At 30.9% G+C, this 19711-nt stretch overlaps 2 protein-coding genes across 7 annotated transcripts in view; both read right to left on the reverse strand.

Annotated features, from left to right (window-relative positions):
* Nucleotides 1-11710, reverse strand: part of Vinc (vinculin) — a 19377-nt gene extending 7667 nt beyond the window's left edge. For 2 of the 6 annotated variants that reach the window (XM_018453407.1, XM_018453405.1), the window contains exons 1-15: nt 11448-11710; nt 7470-7577; nt 7083-7228; nt 6729-7005; nt 6380-6580; nt 6051-6291; nt 5624-5856; nt 4548-4914; nt 3942-4370; nt 3260-3351; nt 3042-3135; nt 1895-1933; nt 1444-1512; nt 704-730; nt 136-260 (exon numbers count right to left, since the gene is read on the reverse strand). In XM_018453407.1, the coding sequence (XP_018308909.1) occupies nt 136-260; nt 704-730; nt 1444-1512; nt 1895-1933; nt 3042-3135; nt 3260-3351; nt 3942-4370; nt 4548-4914; nt 5624-5856; nt 6051-6291; nt 6380-6580; nt 6729-7005; nt 7083-7228; nt 7470-7577; nt 11448-11504 (2505 nt within the window). In that variant the 5' untranslated portion in view covers nt 11505-11710. The remainder of the gene's footprint in view (nt 1-135; nt 261-703; nt 731-1443; nt 1513-1894; nt 1934-3041; nt 3136-3259; nt 3352-3941; nt 4371-4547; nt 4915-5623; nt 5857-6050; nt 6292-6379; nt 6581-6728; nt 7006-7082; nt 7229-7469; nt 7578-11447) is intronic. The other 4 variants (XM_018453406.1, XM_018453408.1, XM_018453409.1 and 1 more) reach the window with 3 other exon arrangements.
* Nucleotides 11711-13165: 1455 nt separating this feature from the next.
* On the reverse strand, nt 13166-17944 carry l(3)07882 (Nucleolar protein 14 homolog l(3)07882). Its single transcript, XM_018453375.1, has 7 exons — nt 17800-17944; nt 17604-17686; nt 15654-17505; nt 15380-15509; nt 14609-14776; nt 14029-14522; nt 13166-13412 (listed from the first exon to the last, which is right to left on the reverse strand). The coding sequence occupies exons 3-7, from the start codon at nt 17366-17368 to the stop codon at nt 13166-13168; spliced, it is 2754 nt and encodes a 917-aa protein (XP_018308877.1). The 5' UTR covers nt 17369-17505; nt 17604-17686; nt 17800-17944.
* Nucleotides 17945-19711: the final 1767 nt, after the last annotated feature.

Below are 19711 nucleotides of genomic sequence, written 5' to 3' on the forward strand. Positions count from 1 at the left end.
TATATATATATATATATACACATACATATATACATATACACTACATACATATATATATTATATATGTATATATATAATATATATAATTTTATATAAATTTTAGGCAATAAATATGTTGAGTAACATTTGTCTTACCATTATTGGTTGATTGGGTTGAGGTGCATGCATAAACATTTCTTCTTCATCGTCTGTCTCAGGAGGAGGCGGTCTCGGAGGTGGGATATTGCTTCCAGGCAAAGGTGGACGAGGAGGTGCCACTTCTACATACATAATAATAAAAATAGCATTTTTCAAAAATATAAGTGTAAAATTTTGTAATATAATTGCATTATATTTTTTTTCATCGTGTAAAAAAAACTCCAAAGTAATGCATAAAAATCTAAATCTAATCTGTTACAAGAAATTATAATAAATAAGATTCTGTGAAAAATTGCTTTATGATGAGTTGCATGCGCATTATTACTAAAGAATAGATATTGCTGCACAAACAATATATGAGACAAGTAGATAAACTATTGTAAATATGTGAGTTACAATTTTTTAAATAATATTATGATTTATTATAAACTTAATAAAATGTTATGAAGTTTATTATTTTTTATTTTACATAAATTCCTCATATAGCATGTTATTAATGAAAAGGAAAAAAATGGAGAAACTAATAAATCATGCTATAAAAAAGCAGATATGTTTAAATAATTACCGTCGTCGATATTATAATCGTAATAAACTGGTAATCCATGTAGCATTAAAAGCAAAAATGCATTACATTAAAATGTAGAACAAATTTCATAGAATATGTTTCCACATGCACGTAATTATACAGTGCTATATGATCCTTATAAACTTCAATCCTATATTTCGAACTATTCAGAAGTATTTTAGTACGGAACTTTTGGCGGGCACTATATAGGTATTATGTTAGCATAAAGTTATATTTGAATGTAAAAATACATAAATATTTGCGACAATATTTTATACCTCAATGAGCTATCATTAAACAAGTTTTTTATGTATCATAATTATAATAATCTTCAATTATATATGATTTGGTATAATAAACTAAAGATTAATGGAAATGTGTTATGAAATTATAATAATCATGAACTGCTGTTATGAAGATTATTTGTTATTGCGAGCAAAATGTAGTTTGATTTATTAAATATAAGATAGGAATTTGTGTCAAATATATCTTAAGTTTATGCTCGTTTAAACGTGTAATAAAATTTATATAAGTAGTATAATCACTTATTTAAGTTTTAGAAATAATAAAGTATATCATATCCTTTCTTTTAATATATGTCTACTTCATATCATTAGAATCATATAACGTTTTATATATGCTTTATCTTCAATTATTGCATGCTTCATATAAGGAAAGGGAAACATTAAAACATTAAAAACACAATATTTATTTACGGACAAATGATTATTATAAATTACCTCCGTCATGAATCGATTTGTCTAACTCGTCGGAAGCCAATTCTTGACACAAAATATTGGGGTTCTCTACTAATTGGAGTACAAATATAATTAATATTACTATCCGATACCAATAAATCAAATTATTAATCATTGTTACTCTGATCTGCATTTTACATATGATAAAAATGAATACGAGAATGTTAATGCAATGATGTTAATGTAAAAATAATATTAATCTAATTTTATATCAAATGTGTAATATGGAATGTACATAATAAATGTGTGAATTTGCATACGCACACATACATATAAATATTATGAACACATACATGTATATTTGTTTATAATACTATATTAAATTATATAATCTTTATCAATCTTTATCAAATAGCTTCAAAGATAAAATGTATTTGTAAAATTGTATTGCACACAGCCATGCATAAATCATATCATGTAAAAAACCAGATACCTTTATTTTTGGAATAAGTATATCGGATTGGAATTTGATCTGTAAAAGATATATTCAACAAACTTATTCCAACTTATTCTTTATCATTTACTATTAAATTGATATTATGCATTTCATTTTCCCCGTGATATTTTATATATTTTATTTATACTTGTGCCTAAATATATATTACATTGTTTTTTATTTAACAATAATAAGATTGTAAAAACTGTAATAAACTTATTGCGAAAAATAATGCCTCGGCCGGGAGTCGAACCCGGATCTCTTGCTTTCCGTGCGAGCGTCCTAAGCCTTTTTAAATTGGGAAATTTGGGGGGATTATTAATATTTCAGATTTGATTGTGTTGAAAGTCCGACAACCATATCGGCACGCAATTATAATTTCTGAAATTAATTCATTTAAAATGAATTTAGAATAGTTCAACATCTTAACGTTCAGACCGTTAGTGGCGCTTCTTTTTTTTAGTTTAAAGTTTTTTATTTAAAGATTTATTTTTATATCATCATCACATAAAAATTATATATTATATAGGTATTTTTTAAATAATATTGTGTGAAAAAAAGCATTATGATTTAACTAAATATTAAAAAAAATTAAATACTAAATTTGATAGCTATTATAAATATTATTCTATGCAACTATTGCCTATATTTATATTTACATTTACTCATTTAACTTCATGCTTAACGCATGATTTAGTTGAAATTGAAGCATTAATGCTTCAATGTGATCTGATATTGACGATGCCACCCAAAATCAAACTGATAAGATATCTCTCTCTCTCTCTCTCTCTCTCTCTCTCTCTCTCTTCTCTTCTCTTCTCTCAGTAATAGATATTTTTAAACCCTACAACTTTATCTGAAACATTTTTCCAATAAACCAATACTTTCTGAGATAATTAGCCATTCCGGGACTGTATAACGCTCCATTTATAAATTAAAGAATAAGTTTAATAAATAATTACTACTTTTATAAACTAATTCTCTCTTTTCTTATAAAATAATGTGTCAATTAATTACTAAAAATTGCGTCAATTAATTATTAAAAGATGATTACTAAATCAATTTGGTTTTGGCTTCTATTTTAAAAAAGGCTTCATTTTTAGGAATATTTAGCGTGTGTATTAAATCTAAAAAATGAACTTACCGTCATTAATATGTAACTGTGACATTTCTAGAGGCGGCACCAAATCTGGCTGGATTACAATAGCTTTCCGAACTTGTCCAACATTGGCTAACAACTACAAACACAACCATATAAAATACATATTGAATATCTGTTTAATATATATGTAATATACATATTGTGTTAAATACACATATTGAATTTTTATGGAATATGCTAGCCAAATAAGAGATACATACTGCACGATTATTTTCTCTCCAGTGTGATACGGCAGTGTTGTCATGGATGTTCATTGCTACCAGTTTTGCATCTTGGACCATTGGAGCAACGCCTATTAAATGTAATAAAACAATTAATTACAGAAAAATTGTAAATAAAACTTTCTTCAAGTTTGTATTCATATAAATTTCACTCCTTTTAAATTAAAATTTTTTTTGTTGAATTAAGGCTCCTGAGTACTTATCTTACATTAAATTATGACGTCATAAGCGAGAAATGTATCATAAGCGATATGTTGATTTTCCTTGCGTATCATTTTTATAAATACTCAGGAGTCTTAAATTTATTTTTATCGATCCAAATTCGTATTATATTATTTTTATTTCAACCAAAAAATCAGATAAATACCTATGTTTAACAATCATACATATAATATATCTGTAGGTTCCTGAGATCATTTTGAGACGAAAATTCTAATACCAAAAAGTCGAGGATAATAATAATATCGATATGAGCATTTATAATTAACGAATCATACCGCCTAAATCAGATCTCATCTAAGATAATTAAAATATAAGATATATTAATTATCTCTCTATTATATATTAATTATAATAATTATTATTATTATTGCATTATTACTATAATTGTAAGATTATTAAACAATTGGAAAGTATTAATATATATATAAATAGTACGTACTGCTTTGAAGAACATCGGTAGCGTGATTTACTCTTTGTATAAAGGCAGGATCCTCGCTGTTGTCACTTTCCTGTTTTGCCACGAGTATAACTCGATTTGCAAGACGTGCGATAGATGCTGTATTATCAACCATCTTCTGTGGTAGGGCCTTAGCAATCGCTTCTTCGCAAAGGAATGAATGCTTCTGCATCTGTTCCTCTGAAATTTTGATAAAATCGCCGCTATTGGTCGCTTCATCGCACAATGCTCGTGCCCGTTGCATAATTTCGGCATATTGTTGTCGCAAATTTTCGAAATGCTCATCCGCGGCTTTGCTGTCCGGATAAGTCATGCGAATCCGTCCGGCATTGATCAATTGTGGTGTCAAGGATTCCACTTGTGAGGCACTAGCAGATAGAGCTTCGGCCAATTTCTTATTTCCTCCACTTCCTGCAACAATGCGATGAATTTAACCATTTAGAAAGAAAAGAGAAAAACAAAAAAGAAGAAATGTTTCCCCAAAGAAAAAGACTGTTTTATATTATGTCTCTGCTAACTCTCTAAAGCCTTTTTCTTTTAAATAATGCAAAATTTGTGTACAATATTAAAATATACGATATTACATACCGCCAGCTGCGACCATCCTTGCAGTCTTTGCCGCTCTATTCGAGAACGTCTGCAGTGCACACGTTTTGTCATTAAAATTTTGTTCACGTCCCGGTGTGCCTGCGGGAGTTAAAACAGCATCTGTGAATTGTTTTAAAGGTGTAGTGATGTCAATAAAGTCCTCAACGACGCGAGATACAACGGCTTGTTGTATCCTGTTCTTCAACTCGTAAAGTTTGTGGGATAGCTGCCGTGCAATATCCTGAGCATGTGGAGTGTTGCCTTGGCCATGGGCGCAGAGGTCAGCGAGTTGATGAGATAAGTTGTCTACTTCATCGCATAATTGCAAAATCTCTGCTTTGTGTATACCTGGCAAGCCTTCGGCCACCTATTACTCGAACATAAAGTTGTCAATATTAATAAAGAACACGAAATAAAAAAAAATAATGCACTGCAAGCATCACAAATTTTCTCTTTTCGAAAACGAATTTTTGATAATTTAGAATAGATATAGTTGTTTGTTAGTATGCATACGCTATATCATTAAAAAAAAAAAAAATATATATATGGGATTTATTTTTACAAGATTTTAAATATATTTAAACTGAGCTTCAAATAAAAGTTTATCTATAGAATTATAATTTAAAGTTTAGCAAATTTTATTAAAACTTAGAAATTTATTTATTAGCAGAATTTTCATTTATACCATGCAGATTAGCAAAATATTTAAAAATTCTACTGAAATCATTCTTGTCTATAAATTTCGAAGAATTGTACTGTCATCGAAGTCGAATTGATATACAAAATTTGTGATATTTGGAATACTCCATATGGCTCTCAGCTATAATAAACATTGATAATAAACATTATGTTGGAAAAATAACAAAATGTATTTACAGACTCACATTTGCTATAGGTTGTTCATTCTTTCTATGCGCAGCATTGAAGATATCAAGCATTATAGAATAAATATGACTTTTTTGAAATATTATATATAAAAAATCAACGATAATAATGTGCTACCATATTTACATCATGTATGCAATAAATATTTACGACCGAAATGATTGTATCGACAGGAGATGATTACATCATACCTTCTTTCCCTCGTGTATTATTAAAGCTATAGCCCTTTTACCGAGTCCCTTGTCATCGTGTTGTGGATTCAGAAGCCATTTATTCGCTTGTTCTAATCGACCTGCCACTGTGTGCGCTGTTTGCGCAGTTCCCGATTTATCCGCTGCTATCAAAGCAGATGCTATCAAACCGCGAAGCTCATTCAATTTCTCTTTAATACTGCGTGCTAAGGCTTCCGCTTGGGGTGTAGTGCCTTCGTATAGACATATACACGTGATTAGTTAAACAAAATCAAGTTCTTGTACTAAATGCATATATAACAAGAGTAAACATGACATAAAGATTGTGTTCCGTTATTCACTGAAAATCTATAGTCCACATTGTATTTTTTTTTTGGTACTCGCAGTAAATAACGAAACGCAACCACATTTATATGACACAAGTTACCTTTCTCATTTTGGCGTAATTCGCAAAGAGCATCAGTCATAGTGACAATTTGTGATGCCAATTTAGATATAGGTTCTGCCTGCGACGGAGATAGATAATGTTCCGCCAAACGCGACGCCTGTTCTATTATTTGACGAAGACTTTTTTCACCTACTCCACCTCTTAGAGCCAATCCATCATCTAACCAATCGTAAGCCGCCCGTATCCTGGATTCTATAGCGCTTTGAGCCTTCTTCAATACCTGATAAAATATAAAAATATAATCATTTATTATCTTACTGTTAATTAAATTTGCATGATTGCATTAAACGAAATACAAAATAAATTACAGTTAATTGATCAGCATCCCATTCTTCTTCGTCATACGTTGTTAATTGCAATACCCGAATAATTTCATTCAATTCATCAGACATTCTTCCAGACAAATAATTACGATTTTCTGCTGCTTCGTCCGCACCTTTCCCACCTTGTGAAATGATATGGATAAAGATCTTCATAGAACAAATTAGAATTGGTGCGAGTGTTTTCACCTGCAAGTGTATTAAGCATTAATATTTTAAATCATTGGTTGTACGCATTATTTCATACTACAGTGGCATTAATCTATATTATAAAATGATATAAAATAATCGTATAAAAATTGAAAAAAATATGTAAATGTAGCCTCTTAACACTCACTTGCTCTAAGCAGCGCACCAATATCTCCCGATGTACTTGATGTGTTAACTCCTTTTCACGAGCGCTCACTTCTCTTGACACTTTGCTGAGGCACGGACTTAAATTCTTAAGAAAATGTACTAGATCTTCCATTGTTTCAATAACTTCGGTGACAGCCAAATAATCTAATACACGTTTGCATTCTCGTATAATTTTTCGTACTTCACTTTCATCAAAGCAGAGAAGTAAGGAACTTGTGCCTTGCAAAATACCGCGTGAGCCTTCTATAAGCTTTTTTCTTAAAAAACAAAGGCAACATGGATTTATATAGCATTTTAAAATTTAATTTCATATAAAAATTTCTTAAAATTTTACCTAGCAGGTCCAGAATACGGATCTTCCTTTAACATTGCCGATGCTTCCTCCAGAAGACGGGAAGCACCTTCAACACGTTGCAATGCTGCTGGCATGTCTTGTTTAAGTAAAGCATCATCAGATGAGTTTATAGTTTCTTTTCCAACCTGAAACAAGATAATGTAATAAAATAAAGTTTTATAAATGTTTGCAATTATTTTTATACAGAAATCTTTTTTTTTAAAGCAAAAACTAAATTCTAGAATAATATGGCGTTCAAAAAATACATATTCGAACAAAAAAATTTCACAGAGCCTGAATAAAAAACTAGTGTGTACTGAACTTTTTAACTTAAATTTCAAAGTTTTTTTCAGTAATTTTTATCTTTTTTTAGTTGCAAACACTTACTTTCACAAGATTAGTTACAGCCATGCTAACAGCTTGTACAGGCCTTCCCAAATCTGGCATTGCATTTCCATCTTCGGCTTCTTCATGTAAGATAACAAGTCTTGATACCTACAGAAAACAGTTATGAATATTAGTCTAAATGATTTACATTCACAAAAAAAAGCAAATTTATTAATTTATCGCACGGAATGCAAGAGATCCGAGTTCGACTCCCGGCCGAGGCATTACTTTTCGCAATAAGTTTTATTACAGTTTTTAAGTTGGGGAATTTGGGGGGATTATTAATATTTTCAGATTTGATTGCGTTGAAAGTCCGACAACCATATCGGCACGCAATTATCATTTCTGAAATTAATTCATTTAAATGAATTTATAATAGTTCAACATCTTAACGTTCTGACCGTTATGGCGCTTCTTAATTTAAAATTATTATGTTTAACATTAGCGGTCTTTCAATCTTATTATTGTTATTAATTTATACTTGATAAATTTATAAATTTATATTATGATAAATTTATTTACTTCTATCATATTATTTATATCAATTTGTAAATTTATATTATAATATGTAAATATTATAACATAAAGGAGGGAGTCGAAAAATAGCCAAAATTGGCCCTAAATGGACACTATTAAAACCTATGCAATTGTCATTATGAAAGTCCATACATTTATGGAATAATGCTTATTTATTCAAGAAAGCTTAGGAAACCTAAAAATAATAAAATAGGTCGCTTAAACGCTATGCAAAGAAACTCAATGTTTCTAATAAACGATGATAGATTTCAAAATTAATGGTGTATTTACATTTAGCAGAAGTTGGATCATGAAATACTATAAGAATACATTACTAGGAAGATCTACAAATATACAGGGTGTCCCATTTTAAATAATGCATTAAGATTTCTCGAAAACTATAGTAGATATGGGAAAATGTTTCAAACAAAAGTTGTATGGTTCAGAGGAGGATATAAGAAGGTACCATTGATTTGACCTTGAGTGGCGTCGCTAAGGCCAGGTCAAGGTCACGTCGATTTTTTTAAATGGAACACCCTATTTTTCATTACATTTTCTTGTAGCTTACCTCGAGAATTTTTAAAAACACTATAATAAAGTTATTTTTCATTAAGTACTTTTCGAGTTATAATGCTTGAAAGTTACAGTACAGCGCTGACAATAGCATTACGCAAGGTGTCCGATTGACGGCTAAAACCTCTTGAATGTTGTTCAGGATCATGTCCTGGATAACATTTGTCAAGATCAAGGCCATTGGAGATTATTCCTCTTATTTTCTTTTTTGCAATAAAAATTCATTTTTATGTAAAATGTCCGGTCGGAAACCTTGGGTAATGCTAATGCCGGAGGTACTGTAACTTCCAAGCCTTATAACTCAAAAAGTATTTAATGAAAATGAACTTAATTATAGTGTTTTGAAAAGTTCTCGAGATAAGCTATAAGAAAATGTAATGAAAAATAGGGTGTTCCATTTAAAAAAATCGACGTGACCTTGACCTGACCTTGGCGACGCCACCCAAGATCAAATCAATGGTACCTTTTTATATCCCTCTCCGAATCAAACAACTTTTGTTTGAAACATTTTTCCGTATCTACCATAGTTTTCGAGGAATCTTAATGCATTATTTAAAATGAGACGCCCTGTATATTTGTAGATCTTCCTGGTAGTGTATTCTTATAGCATTTCATAATTTAACTTGTGTTAAATGTAAACACACACCATTAATTTTGAAATCTATCATCGTTTATTAGAAACAATGAGTTTCTTTGCAGAGCGTTTAAATGACCTATTTTATTGTTTTTGGAAGGTTTCCCAAACTTTCCTGGATAAATAAGCATTATTCCATGTACGGACTTTCAAAATGACAACTGCATAGGTTTTAATAGTGTCCATTCAGGGCCAATTTTGGCCATTTTTAGATTCTCTCTTTTATATAAGTAAAACTGTTTGTAAAGCCTTGCATAAAATATTACTTATGTATATAATTAATTTATACAACTAATATTTGTTAAGACTTTTAAATAATTGCCGCGGCCATACATTATAGAATCGTGACGTCATAAGCGGAAAATAACACGTTAAAGTTTCTTGTGTGCCATTTGTAAATAAAGAGAATTTGAACGAAATAAAATAATGAGGACTTTAAAACACTTATAAAAATGGGCCAAAATTATTTCTTTTAACAATCAGTAAATAATCGTAAAAGGCACGTAAACTGAAAATAGGCTACGTATGCGCATTAATTAAAGTAAAAGCTGGTAAACGCTCTTTATCTGCTTATTTATTGACTGAAAATAAATTCGCCGCGCAGTTTAAAGAATTGGATATGAGTATATAAATTTACACAGAATTTTTTCAGCACTAAAGATCCAGCTTGACCATTTAGAGTCTTTATTTCCAATTCGTTTGTTAGTTATATTATGATCTTACTTCGTATTATTTATTGACTGCCAAGAAGGGAGGGAGGGAGGAAGTAAGGATAAATTTGGCCCATTTTTACAAGTGTTTTAAAACGAACTCATTATTCTGTTTTACCCAAATTTTCTTTATTTACAAATAGTATGCAAAAAATTTCAACATATTTATGTAAAAAAAATCATATAATTTCATTTAAAAAAGTGAAGATGATTTTTTTGGCGCTTCTACCTAGAAAAAAACGTGATAAAAAAATATATCTCTTTCGAAAACGTTCCACTTTTATTTGAAATGTTTTTCCATATTTTTGGAGTTATTGACTTATCACATTTTACATGAGTCACCCTATATATACATATATATGCGCGCGCGCGCGCGCGTGTGTGAAATAAATTATTATCATATGTATGTTACTATATGTATTATTTTACAATTTTATTTATATATATATATGTTGCATAAAATTATTATTGAAATATTAATTTTTAAAATAAAATATCTTAAATTTTCCATTTAAAATAATTAACAAAGAGGTCAAAAGTTAGCTTATAATTTATATTTGTGATTAACTATATATATCATGATAGTAAGCTTAGAAACTTTGTTACATGTATATTTGGAGCACCTCGTGAAATAAATCTGGATAGATTCCAATCCTAATTATTCCATTTTCGCTAGAAAATAAAAATCTAGGAAATAATTGAATAATTCCGATTGAAATCCATTCCAAATAATTCCATTATACATATCCAGTTATCTCATTTATATCGTGAAAAAATAAGTGCTATAAAAAGTTATAAACAAAAAAAATAATATTATTGCTGTTTATGATAAAAATACATATTTAAATTCAGACATATTAAAATATAAAATCAATGTTGGTTCATTAGTATTCTAATATGTGGGAACGTGTGGGATGATGTGATACTATATGCTCCAACATGTCCTTATTTGGACAGGTTGGAATTAGTAATACGCGGGGAAGATTTTCCTCTCAGCCAAAGAGATTAAATTTCATTTTAGAAACTGTGTGATATGTCTGAAGGATAGATACAGCAGCCCTGTTCTATATATAGGATATGATGTCATAGTCCTATAAAAAGCATTCTAGATGAAACAACGAGGTTATTCTCTGTAAATTTGACTTGTCAAAATATAAGCTCGAATGACAGTCATCAGCTGAAAACGGTTAATTTTTGTTTTTTTTTACTATCGATATTAAATGCAATTTTTGCAGCAAACAAACAACGAATGTATTAAAACAACGAATGCATTGAAACAACCTCAATAAAGCTTAAAAATTAAATCGGGCCATGGATAGAAAACATTTGTAGATGGCAAGCATTTGTTTACTCAACGAGAAATCATATCATTTTTTTTTCAAATATATTTTTATTTATAAATGATATTTTTGCAGTTAATTAAATTAACGTATAACATTCCCCAAAATTTCAGAGAAGATCACGACGAATTTCTTGATGAAATAATTCGGCAATAGTTTCGATGACAATTATAACAAGGAATGAGTCCTTTGACACTTGAATTACCTGCTGAGCCACTGGCTCGAGAATACTCTCGATAGTCTTGGTATGGAAGACAGGCATTTTTATTCGATTTTTAGATTACGGTGCGAAAATAACGAAAATAGAAAGGTGAGTTCTCGGTACAAGATCTCGTACGATAAGAGACACGAGTTAAACTCAATAGGAGAAGATTAAATGACACCCATCCCCTGCTTTATTTAATTCGTTTTGAGTTATCTACCGCACACGATCCGACTGACTTTGATCACTCTGGTGCACTCTGGAGTTTCGAGTCAGACAGCACAGTATATACATTACAGGCTGCGTTCGGAAACGTCGCTCGGATGCCTCGAGGTTTGTCGCGTTGCAAGCTCCAACATGCTCCAACATGCTCCTATCTTAGCTCCTATGCTGGATTCACACTGCATCCGATTTTCGTCGTACGACGCTTTGCAACCAATTAGAAAACAGGATTCCGATGAATTTTGCTTCGTATTATCGGAATCCTGTTTTCTGATTGGATGCAGAGTGTCGTACGACGAAAATCGGATGCAGTACCTTGACGCATTTATATATTTGGCTATCGCAACAAGCTTGCGACCTGCATTCTGCGTGCTATGTAGATACGGTTTTATGGCATTTTTATAGAAAGAAAATAGTAAACTGGTCATGCGATTTGCTGGATTCATACTGGATCCGATGTGCGTCGTATGACGCTCTGCAACCAATCAGAAGACAGGATTTTGCTTCGTATCATCGATACGAAATAAAATTCTGCTTTCCGATTGGTTGCAGAACGTCGTACGACGCACGTCGGATCCAGTGTGAATCCAGCATATGCATTTCCTATAGCAAAAATGAGGAACTAGCAGTCCATGTGTAGTCAAAACTTTAAGGTGTAGGTCTAATGGAAATCCATAAATTCCTTTTACATGCGAACGTCAAGCGCCGAGCATCAAAGCATGTGCAATTAGTAGTGATATTAGTTTATTTTTACACTAGAAATTCTCTAATAAAAGTCACATGAGAAAAGTTGCGCACTCATTGGTCCGCCATATTTTATGAATTCCCACTCTATATTTACATATCTACATTCGTGTTACTTTTAAATTTCAATATAATTAAAATTAAATATTTCAAAGATGTTAAAAAATACATTTCTTTACATTACGTATCGAAATAATGTATGCAAAAATTGTTTAGTTTAACTAAGTTTTTTTTACCAAATTATTTTGAAAATTTAAAGATTTAATTGTATATCTTGAAACAAAGTTAAAAAGTGAGCAAGTTCATTGGAATATTTATAATTTCATTAGTAATAATTTACTCAATTTTGTAATTTTCATATATTTCAAGATACACAATCTATACTTTGGTACCTAGAAAAAAAGAAATTAAATATTTTTATACTTTTAACATTTATTTTACAAATTATTGTTCATCGCAAATGCAATGACTTTGATGGCGCGCTCCTCGAACATGGTTTTAAAGCATTCCAGTTTCAAGCGCTATTATTTAATGATAGCTTAAATAAATTCTATTTGATTTTCTGAATTCGCAAAAAATTTTTTTATTGCTTACGATTTAAAAAATCTTAATATTGTAATTTTTTCCTAATCGTAAGAACAAATTTATTCTTAAAATGATTAAAGATGAGTGTGAAAAATAAAATAATATGCATATACATACACGTTAAGAGATATGTATAAAATTTTATATCATATTTACACTTTTTTGATATCTTATTTTCTTTTTTTCATTTTTTTAAATTCGCTTTGCTGAATAGCAGCTTCACCAAAAATTTCATTTACTTTCTGCTTGCGTTCGGTATCACTCTTAATTTGCTGCCCAATTTGTACTTTGGCTAAAAAGTCCCGATCTCTTCTTATTTCACGAATTGCGCCTTTGCACTCCCTTTTATATTTATGCAATAGTTTTTCTCTTTCTGCTTTTTCCTTTGATGTGGATTTATATCGTTTTCCACCATATCTGCAAAAAAATATTTGAAATATATATTAATATACTATAATACTAGATAATACTTCAATAATTTTAAAATTATTTACATGCGCTCTCTCTCTCTCTCTCAACATTTAAGTATACAAAAATAATATATGTGCAGGAAGAGCGAACTCTCTTCTAAACTCTCTCTTCTAAACTCAGTCGAAAAGTCTTATATCATTTTGCAATTTTCGCAATAGTTACAAGAAATTAATTACTAAAGATCGCCGAATGAGCGCGTATCTGTCCGGCTTATCATCAAATGCAAGCGCGAAGAGATGCGATTGCCCAGAGCTATATTCAAATACTGCATTTAGATGAACCCCCAAGTATCACCTTGTCCTCGTTTAACATTCAGTGAACAAAAAGGATATAAGTATACGTAAATGCTACTCCAGTAGTTTTTGAAAGCGGCTTAACGATTTTAGTTGTTAGAATATGGTTATTAGAAAATGGTACAGGACTTTTTGACTCAGTTTAGTTCGCTCTACCTGCACACAAGTGGTTTGTCAAAAACTATAGGATATTGTTGTATACAAAATAAATTATAATTATAAATTTATGAAATTATATAAATTAAATTTAAAAAATCTTTAATAATTACACTGTCATTATTTTTGGCTCATAAGTTTTTAAAGGTTTCGGCCTTTTCTTTTCTTGCACAATATATTCCAATTTTTTATTTCGTAGAAATTCGAGTTCCGTACGCAGTTTTTTTATATGATCTCTTATGTATGGTGGATGCTGTTTGAAGTCATTTATTTTTAACAATTGAAGAATATGCTCAAATATTGGATATACTGCTTCTAATTCTTGAAGCTGGTTTTTGAATTCGATAAGCAGATTGACTGCAGTCAATAAAGATTTTATTCTAAATATATCATCCAATTCCTCGTGGATTAAATCACTTGCAAACATATGAGTGCTGTTTGGATCAATTGTATTTTCGGCTTTATTGACTACTAGAGCTTTATATGCAGTTTTGAATGGTGGAATAATTTTCATATTTTGTGTCAAGCTTGTAGGCGTCGCTATGTAGATAATGCCTCGTAAAAAATTAATCACAGATGGTGCAAATCGCTTGCTTAATATTGTATACTGCAATTTAAGAAAGATTAAAATAGCATATATTTTCTCAAATTAATGTTGCAACACAAAATATAAATAAAATATAATATACTCACTTCTAAAATAAGGGTGCATACAAAAAGACCTTTCGAAATATCACTTCGATATTTTCTGATACGAGCTTTCAATAAAATTTGTGACATAAATGTTAAACAAGGAGTAACAACAGGATGTTTGAAGTCAGATGTCGGAAACAACAAGGACACCAATTTAAAGAATATAAGCTGAAAAGTAATACATAAATCTTATATACAGGGTAGTCTATTTTAATCCATAAAATATCTCAAAATCCTTAAGTTTAAGATAAAAATGTTTCAGAGAAAAATTGCTCAGTTACAAAAGGAAAACAAGATGGTGACCTTGGTTAACCTTGAGAAGATGTCCTAAGGTCAGATCAAGGTTACCTAAAATGTTTTGATTGGAATTATACATTTTTTTACATAATATAATTCCCCTAATTATTCTACGTATAAAAGTATTAAGGTAAAAATATTAAAAAACCAATAGTTTACAAGATAATTTATACTGGCACATATTGACATTAAATATTTAATATCTTGAAAAATATTAATTTTTTAATAATCGTACCTCAATACCTTTATGAACAGAATAATGAGACGAATTAGTTGGTAAAAAAATTCATATTCTATTTAAAAAAAAATGAAGTTGACCTTAAAATATCCTCAATGCCTCCTCATAAAATAATTGTTTCCACTATATGATCCCTCTTTGTACTGAACACATAGATATAAACTACTTTTTCCTACATCTTCAAATTTCGCTAATAATTAAATTGGTCACTTTATAAGAACTCTGTATAGTCTTACCGTGTCCATGCCAGGATATCTTGTCTTATTTTTTTCAAATTTATCATATTTCTCTTCAATTACTTCTTGTATACAGATTTTAGCATTCTCTGAATTCATATGTGCTAGATCATAAAGATAAGGGCATAATCTAAAATAAAAGTTACACATTAATAGGCACCATTGTACACATATATAGCACTATAATATACATATAAATATATCTGTATTTATAATATAAAGCTAATAAGAGTAATAAGTATACATTTATATCTATTTTATTTATTTATTATACCTGTCAAAGATTTGAAAACATTTAATTAAATCGTCAGCACTTTCTGTGGAAGCACAGTTGTTTATATGTTGTAGTAAATATACAAATAAATTTGACATTTTTTCTCTGTTTCTGCCATCCAATGTCCAATGATTACATTTTATGATACGATCTACAATCACTGATTGATAATCTGCATTGTGATGTCGTAACAATTTTTCTAATTCTTCAAAACTCTCTGGAGCATTATATGTGTAAGATAATTCGTTTCGTGCTTTTTCCATGATCTCTTTTCGCTTCAAGAGATCATTTCTAATCTGCTGTATTTTGTCACATGAATTTTGTACATGTGTACTATTACTTTGTTTCAGTATTGATTTATGAGAAATCTTATTCGATTGATTTATCTGTTTAGTATCTTCTGTCAGATCTGTCAGATCATTACTAAACATAACACGCTTTTTACTTTCATTTACAAATGCAACTTCCGTTTCACTTTCATCTACACAAGATGATTCAGACATTTTTAAATCTGAGAGATCATCTTCAGACTCATTATCCAAGTTTTTAATCTCTGAATCTTTGTCATTCAAATCTGTATCAGATTTATCTTCAGTATTAGATGACTTTGGATACATTCTTTCTTGATTTTTACTACTATCCTTTCTTGTATTTACGTTTTTAACTATTTCCTCATCAACAGTATCTTCTAATTTATTTTCTATCTGATTGTCATCATAATCATCTTCAGCATTATTTTCTTCATTAATATTGGTATTAATAGTAGTCGAATCATCAATAATGTCATCAGTATCTTCAATAGTTTCCATTATAAAGTCATCATCAAGATCATCTGCAGATTTATGTCTGAACTGACTACCAGTATCGCTTATAAATCCTTTCATTCTTGCCAATCTATCAGCTTCAAGTTTTTCCAATTTCTCTTTCTCTTCTTGAATAATTTGTTCTTCTGATTTCAATTTCTCAGATGGATTACCTCTAGCTTCAAATTTTAATTGTCGTACAGCAATATCATAAGTATCAGTTTTCGTTGTTTCATCATTTTCCATAGATTTTTTGGAAGCAGACATAAAGGGTAAGAGGTCTCTCCATTCGGAATCAAGTTTCTCTGTGAGATCTATCGTTTCCTTACGTATTTTTTGTCTTTCTGCCTTTTGTATTTTTGATTCTGCAATGAGCTGATCAATTAGATCTTTTCTAGATAATGTGGTATCTGTTTTTGATAAAATGCCTCCACCAAAATGAGTTTGTACAAAATTTTTATCCAGCTTGCCACTAACATTTTCATTATCGCTGAATTCGTCATCGCTCCTAGGATCATCAAATTTCTCAATCTCTTCAAGAGTTTGTCCTCTATGTGTCAATACTTCATCATTTAAATTAAAAATGCTTTCTTTTTTATGGGCTTTTATGCGTTCTTTGGCAAATCTTGCTGTTGCCTTATCTTCTATGCTCATAGCATAATTCTTTTCACCAATACGTTTGTCTATGAAAACATTGTTTTTATTTTGTAATGTATATTCTTGAAGAAGACTCTGTTTACGCCTATTAATAGCTTTTGCTCTTGAAATTCCTGGAAGTCCACGATCATTTTTACTCTTACGACCCAGTACTTTCTGTTTGTCCCTATTAATATGTACTTCAAATGGATTTAGCTGTTTCTTGTTTTTCTGTTGTATAGATTCGGATAAATTTTTTTTCTTTGTCTTAACCATTTTATGTAATAGTTTTGCGTAATGACGATACCATTTATCATATAAAAACTCAAGCAAAACAATCTAGTTTCGTGCTATTCATATTTAAATGTATATCTTCAAGTATTACTATCAAAACGTGACCATCAATTGCGGCGCTAGATATAAAAAACAATAATAAACATTATTTTATCGGTATAAAATTTTTCTAAACAATATTTTATCATATGGTAACTCGAATCTTTAGCCACATCACCTCACAAATCGATGAAATTAGGCTCATTCGATGCTCCGAAACGAACGAATCTAGCCGAGAAAAACGTCGCTCTGTCCTGCGAACTGAAATATCTATCTTTTATGTCTTTAAGGTACAATTTTAAGACTATTGAGGTTAGGAAAACTGTCACTGGTTATTTGGCTAAAGTAAATAATTACTATATTTTCGTACTTACATAATGTAAATTTTTGTAATGTTTTAAAAATTATTTACATGAAATTTATTTGCAGTAATCTACATATATGTATTTACACGTGCTTTATCATAAAACCAAAACCAAGAAGACTAGAACTAAGGAGAGTCAACTCGTGCCAATAGCGGTAGTGGGGATGAGGCAAAAAGTGGCGACGGATAACTTCCCCCACTCTTGCGCTTCATTAGTCCTCTCTGTCGCTCTATATAGTCGTCGCTCTGTCGTTTTATAATCGTCACTTTGGCCGGTATTCATAGTCAGTTCTTATATTCAAGATCGTCTTAAGTTCAGCCTTGAGGTGTCATGAACCAATCAGAGAGCCGCGTTAGCGTATTAAGACATTACTTAAGATGGTTTTGAAATAAGAACCGACTGTGAATACCGGCCTTTGTCGCTCTTATATCGAACTTTCACACAATGCGCAGTACCGCTGCACATCGTGTGAATAGCCGCGGACGTTTTTTGACTCACCCCCACCACGTGAGTTGATCCTCCTTAGTTCTAGTCTTCTTGACCAAAACCTTGCATCATGTGAGAATTAAAGTCTGTTCTTTATTCCTGCACTATCCTGCACTGCCTGAACAGGTACATTCAGAGCAATATAAGTTGAAGCAAAACAAACGTATATTTATTTCACTTCAACTTATTGCACCGTGTGCACTAGTTCAAGTAGTGCAGGAATAAAGTTCCTGTTTCCTCCTTTGGAGAGAAAAGGAAGAAAGATGAACTGGTACAAAAGTTCAACCAAAAAGAACAGGGGCCTTATGCGGGGTCTACAATAGAAGTCGTAGCAGTCGTAGGGTCTTAAGTCGTAGAAAATTGACCAATCACAGTCGAATATGAGAAGAATAATCAACTGTGATTGGTCAATTTTCTACGACTTAAGACCCTACGACCGCAACGACTTCTATTGTAGATCCCGCATTATTCTTGAACAAATATCGCATACGAAAACAGCAATTCCGTATACAATCGACTAATCAAAGTCGAGAAACTATCATTTTCGTATGCGAAAATTATTTATATGTGCTCAAGAATAGGACCCCAGGCCTTATGGCTACGTTTAGGCCGGAATCAGACTACGCATTGAATATTGAGATTAAAGATTGAAAGATTGAAATTTGACCAATCAAAACAATAGGAGCTAAAATTCCTGTGTCCTCACTGGTCAAATTTTAATTTTCAATCTTCAATCTCAATCTTCAATGTGTAGTCTGATTCCGGCCTTACATCGTGCATTTAGGCCGCGGCCTATACAATATCTTTGTTTATCATGTATACTAAACAAAGACACCTATCGTATAGGTCGCGGATTAAGCGTACGCTGTAAACGTAGCCTATATCTTGAAACATGAGGTTTGTTCGCGTCGCAAACTCCAACATGCTCCTGCCATAGCTCCTATTCACTCTATCAAGCGCGTTGGAGTGAGTAAGAGCTATGGTAGGAGCATATTGGAACATGGAGCATACGACGCGAACAAACCTGGGACCCTATTCTTGAACAAATATCGCATACGAAATTAATAATTCCGCATACAATCAATCAGTCACTGTCGAGAAACTATTCGTATGCGAAAATTATTCGTATATAATCAAGAATAAGACCTCCTGAGGTGAAAATTACAAAAGTGAGCGAATTTTCTAGAACACTGATGATTTCATTGGTCAATATCTAGTAAGTTTGTTCACTTTTGTAATTTTCATCTTCGGTCTGTTCACGTTATATGAAATCCCCAAATATTTTTACATTTAAGGGGATCCTAAATTCGTCTGTATTACCGACTAAATCGTAATTTTTGTATAACAAATTCTTTTTTCCTCTTTCACAGATTCAAAAATCCTTTTCCAGGATTAAAATATACACATTAATACGTGTTTGTGAGGTGGAATTTAT

Source organism: Mycetomoellerius zeteki, unplaced genomic scaffold, assembly GCF_001594055.1.
Source record: "Mycetomoellerius zeteki isolate Tzet28-1 unplaced genomic scaffold, Tzet1.0 scaffold38, whole genome shotgun sequence".
NCBI lineage: Eukaryota > Metazoa > Arthropoda > Insecta > Hymenoptera > Formicidae > Mycetomoellerius > Mycetomoellerius zeteki.